General features: G+C 44.7%; 2 protein-coding genes across 3 annotated transcripts in view; one reads left to right on the top strand and one right to left on the bottom strand.

Annotated features, from left to right (window-relative positions):
- Positions 1 to 5,000, bottom strand: part of rabl2 (RAB, member of RAS oncogene family-like 2) — a 321,019-nt gene that overhangs the window by 208,061 nt on the left and 107,958 nt on the right. The window lies entirely within an intron of this gene.
- The window catches only part of shank3a (SH3 and multiple ankyrin repeat domains 3a), a 273,592-nt gene that overhangs the window by 171,315 nt on the left and 97,277 nt on the right, over positions 1 to 5,000 (top strand). For both annotated transcript variants that reach the window (XM_072435297.1, XM_072435296.1), the window contains exons 11-12: positions 209 to 438; positions 1,489 to 1,658. In XM_072435297.1, the coding sequence (XP_072291398.1) occupies positions 209 to 438; positions 1,489 to 1,658 (400 nt within the window). The remainder of the gene's footprint in view (positions 1 to 208; positions 439 to 1,488; positions 1,659 to 5,000) is intronic.

Raw genomic sequence — 5,000 nt, 5'->3', positions numbered from 1 at the left:
TAATAAGAAAAACACGAGAACCTGTCAAATGCTCTTTAAATTGTTATTTAAATTTCTTACAGCTCTATTTCTCATATTTTCATAAACCTTTCAGATTGTTATCCCTGTTATTATCTCCAAAAAGCATCAAAGTGTACCCCTGTTTCCATTTGAATGTCCTCGTTCAGGGTGTCTCTGTGAGGACTTACATGTGTCTGTTCCTCCCCAGTGCCTTTCAGGGAGACCCCGTCCTACACGACCCGCAGACGTGCACTGCCCGGCCCGCTGCCCTCTCCACGCTCCCTGCTCCGCTCCGCCAGTGACAACAATCTGAACGGAGACCATCACATTGAGCACATCCACGTCCCCCGAGAGGCCCGTTGGCGTCAGGGTCACTCCCCTGTCCCCTCCCTGCGCAGTCTGCCCGCTTTCAGCCAGCACCACAGTAGCCTTGGAGAGGTGAGAGAATGTGCATGGAGGTGTTGAGAGACACGTGGAGCATGTGAAATCAACTTTTGGGACCTCGCTATGATGGGGTTTGCCTGTCTAAAATATATCTTTCTCTATTTCATTTAGACACACTTTCATTTTCTCCATTTGAAAAGATGTGAGCGCTCATTTTCAACTCTTGAAGAAGACAAATTATGCTAAATCAACTTAAATGAGATTTTAACCTTGTTACAACGGTGTTTCATCAATAATTCATTATTATCATTATCACTGAAAACTGAAGACGTTAATACATGTTGAGTTTTAAAATGTCACATAAGCACTTTTCAAAAATAAAAACATGTAAAATACAATCCGTTTGTTACGGTGAAATGTCACCATAAAGAGGCGGGGCTTATCTGTTCTGCAGTTTGGAGTAAGTCAATGGACCTGGTTCTAATTTTAAGCAGGTTTTTTAAAATCAATATTACAGTTTAAAAAAAGAAAATGGAACAAAATCCAAAGTGATGATCTACTTATGTTATAGTTCAATACCAAATAACTGGGGGGGAAATATATAATATGTCTCCTTTAATAAGCAATTGTCGACATACATTCTGTATGTGTTTTAGTATTTCATAAGATTTATTTATGTTTTGTATGTTAAATAGAGAACCTCATTAATGCAAACAGTTAATTTTCATCTTTGATATTGAAACTGTCTCTGAACTTTGGGCCACATGAACAACATGAATATATTATTATTATTGATTGAATAAAACCACTTAATTTTGCTTCTAATATTGTCCTTGATTGACCTTGATTAACCAAATAATGGTGACATCCCTGGTTACAGTAGCACTTCTACTGTGTCAAATGACTTCGCTCCCCCAAACATTAAAATGGGAAATAAAAGAGCAGAACATGATTGACTTACACATTATACATACTCTACATACATGCAGGGTATAGAAAGGTGTATTATTTAAAGTTGAAAGTAGTACTTTAGTAAGAAATCATCAAATGCCTCTTGTTTGAAGCTGTTTGACTTGAGTGCTGAATGTCCCCTGTGTGTCCCAGAGCCGTCATGGTGACATGCCTGACAGCAGCCTCCAGAGCACGGGCAGCTCCAGATCGTCCCACTCGCGCTCGCCCTCTCTGCACCACACACACGACGATGACAGGCCGGTCCCCCGGAGGTCCCACAGCCACGGATACCCCCACGGACACAGCCAGCGAGGGAGGCTCAGGTCTGCTGTGCTACTCTCTGTTTGATTTTCTGTTTCACTGTGTAACCTTTCTGCTTCTCCGCCTGCATGGAGACGTTATTGTTGGGCCTGGAATGTTCCACAGTGTGGCATTGAAGCTGATTTCATTTGTTTGAAACCACGATCTAGTATTCTCTGAGTTCTGGTCAATTAGAGCGAGCAATGCTTTTTGTGATGACAGTTTCTCAGTCTGTTTAGGCTGCAGGAAAAGTAGCTACTTTTCTGCTACTTTTTTCTTTTTTACACCAGAGACGTCAGAGCCTCTGGTACACAGAGAGTCTGTGGATCTTCTCACTGTTTGAACACTAAACCGTTTTGTATAGCTTACATATTTGTGAATGAATGTGAGAGTGAATGTGTGTCCGTCTCCATGTTAACCCATGTGCACATTAAGAGTTCCTTGAAAAATGAATGTTTGATGTCTTATTTTTCTTCTTCTCTTCAATTATGAGTCACTCCCTAAAATCCTCTGTTGTTTAGGTGACTGTCATGTTTTAAGATTATTTTGAAAGGGCACCAGAAGTTTATTTTGACATTATACGCCTTTGTCCGGCGTTTTCTTGCTCAAACCTAATTTGAGCAAAGCGTAGCGTAAATGCTATATATGTATATATTGTCCGACCAATTAATATTAAAAGCGATTCCTAAGCGTATGCTGGACTTACACCTTTGGGGGTTATAATTATCCCCATGGCGACTGACTGAGTACAAGTATGTCAGCGCTCGCCGATGCAACAGCCCGACTGAGGAAGCTTTCAGAAATTAGCGATTTGAGTGATTTGAGCAGACGGGCCTTCAGCTGCGGCCGGCCTGTTTCTGGATAGAAGCATAAATCTACAGATGCTCTTGTGCTGCTATAACTCTTTCCTTGCAGTCGTGGCCATTAGACAAACTGCTCAGTAAAGCAGTGCTCTGATCACATCTCGTGGCGGCGGGTGGAAGTGGTTTCGCGACACAGGCTTTGCTAAGCTGTTTGATTGTGCTCATATGTCAGGCGTGCGGTTTGTGTAGTACACCTGATGTGATTTCTGTGTTTGTGAGAGCGCTGCAGTCAGATGTCTGACAAGGGAATTGCATTACGACAACACCCCCCCTCCTCCTCTAATACGCCGCTGTCAGTGTGTTCCATCCATCTGAAATCCACTCTCTCCCTCCGCCCTTTTTCCATCTGAGGCGTCGTAGTCACACATCAAGCAGTGGTTCTTATTAAATCACAGGCATATACAGACGCTCGGCGGTTTCCCCATCGCATCGCTCTGGCTGAGTGGGTGTGTTTGTGTTCATATTTATGATTTGAACCCCACAGAGGTGTAGGCAACAACTTACAACAGTAATTATACATCATTGTGTGTGTTCGTGTGCAGTTTGCTCTGTGGTTAGCCTTAGCCTGATTAACCAGAACAATTTGAGTCTTTCCACATGAATTGATTAACGTTTTAATGTAAGCATTTGACGATCTTTAGAAGGATAAAATCATAATTGTCTTTGTTAAGAACTATTAAGACCTTTTACAATATAACTTATAACTATACAGAATATTTACATTTGAATATGTAAACTAAACTTGATATAAATGGGGATGAAAGCAATTTGCGTCTCAATAACGAAATGAAAACGCAGTATTTTGAGGAACAGAGATCAAGAATCCAAGGCGGTGCTTTTAAATGCTGTTTATTCAATATTTCTTGTTAAAGGTGTTAGATGTGCCTAATAATTTCCCAAGTCTCCTTTGAAAAAAGTTTATTTTTTATCCCTGGTTGAATAAAGGTTAATAATAAAATAACCAAATGCATCAAAGCATCAGGAATGTTCTAATGTGTGTCTTAATGAGGTTCCAGAAACATCACATTAGTTTTTTGTTTGGGAGATTCCACTTGACATATCTTGACATAATATCTATATGATAAAATGTTCTAATTATACATATCTCAAAACAACTGTTGCTATATTATCCAGTGTTTTATATATATCCCACCTGCAATTGAAAGTGAACAATATAGTGTTCCTCACATGTTTTACTTTCAGTTATCATGAATGTTTCCTCTAATAATGATATAATTGACTACATTATTTAGATATTATGCATTATATCATGTGCATTGCAAAATACATCCAAAACCTGTCCCAGTTCACTGTGCTGGACATGACAGTTACACAACAGCAGGCTCAGTTGGAGTGTGGTGTCACTTCTCTCTCCGCGTGTCTCTCTTTGACCTTGTGTTTACGCCCGTAGTAACTCTGTGGGCATTATGGCTACCAAGGGAGTGTGAAATTAGCTTGGCCGGTCAGCAGCCGGCCCATCGGCACCGTCCTGCAAGTGCCTGTCCAACACCCCATCATCTGAGTGGCCTTGTCCTGTGCCGCTGCGGTTCAACAGGCCGGCTGCACCTCAGAGGAAAACACCCGCTGATGGAGAGACTGCTGAGGGGACTGCTGAGGGGACTGCTGAGAGGACTGCTGAGGGGACTGCTGAGAGGACTGCTGAGGGGACTGCTGAGAGGACTGCTGAGAGGACTGCTGAGGGGACTGCTGAGGGGACTGCTGAGAGGACTGCTGAGAGGACTGCTGAGGGGACTGCTGAGGGGACTGTTGAGAGGACTGCTGAGGGGACTGCTGAGAGGACTGCTGAGAGGACTGCTGAGAGGACTGCTGAGAGGACTGCTGAGGGGACTGCTGAGAGGACTGCTGAGGGGACTGCTGAGAGGACTGCTGAGGGGACTGCTGAGAGGACATCTGAGAGGACTGCTGAGGGGACTGTTGAGAGGACTGCTGAGGGGACTGTTGAGAGGACTGCTGAGAGGACTGCTGAGAGGACTGCTGAGGGGACTGCTGAGGGGACTGCTGAGGGACTGCTGAGAGGACTGCTGAGGGGACTGCTGAGAGGACTGTTGAGAGGACTGCTGAGAGGACATCTGAGAGGACTGTTGAGAGGACTGCTGAGAGGACTGCTGAGGGGACTGCTGAGAGGACTGTTGAGAGGACTGCTGAGAGGACTGCTGAGGGGACTGCTGAGAGGACTGCTGAGGGGACTGTTGAGGGGACTGCTGAGAGGACTGCTGAGGGGACTGTTGAGGGGACTGCTGAGAGGACTGCTGAGGGGACTGCTGAGGGGACTGCTGAGAGGACTGCTGAGGGGACTGCTGAGGGGACTGCTGAGAGGACTGCTGAGGGGACTGCTGAGAGGACTGTTGAGGGGACTGCTGAGAGGACTGCTGAGAGGACTGTTGAGAGGACTGCTGAGAGGACTGCTGAGGGGACTGCTGAGAGGACTGCTGAGGGGACTGCTGAGAGGACTGCTGAGGGGACTGTTGAGAGGACTGCTGA

This window comes from Eucyclogobius newberryi, unplaced genomic scaffold (genome assembly GCF_026437365.1).
Source record: "Eucyclogobius newberryi isolate DKJ021-1_F unplaced genomic scaffold, fEucNew1.0.hap1 SCAF_7, whole genome shotgun sequence".
In the NCBI taxonomy this organism is placed as follows: Eukaryota; Metazoa; Chordata; class Actinopteri; order Gobiiformes; family Gobiidae; genus Eucyclogobius; species Eucyclogobius newberryi.
Note: the sequence above shows the minus strand (reverse complement) of the source record. Positions and strands in the feature narration are given on the sequence as shown.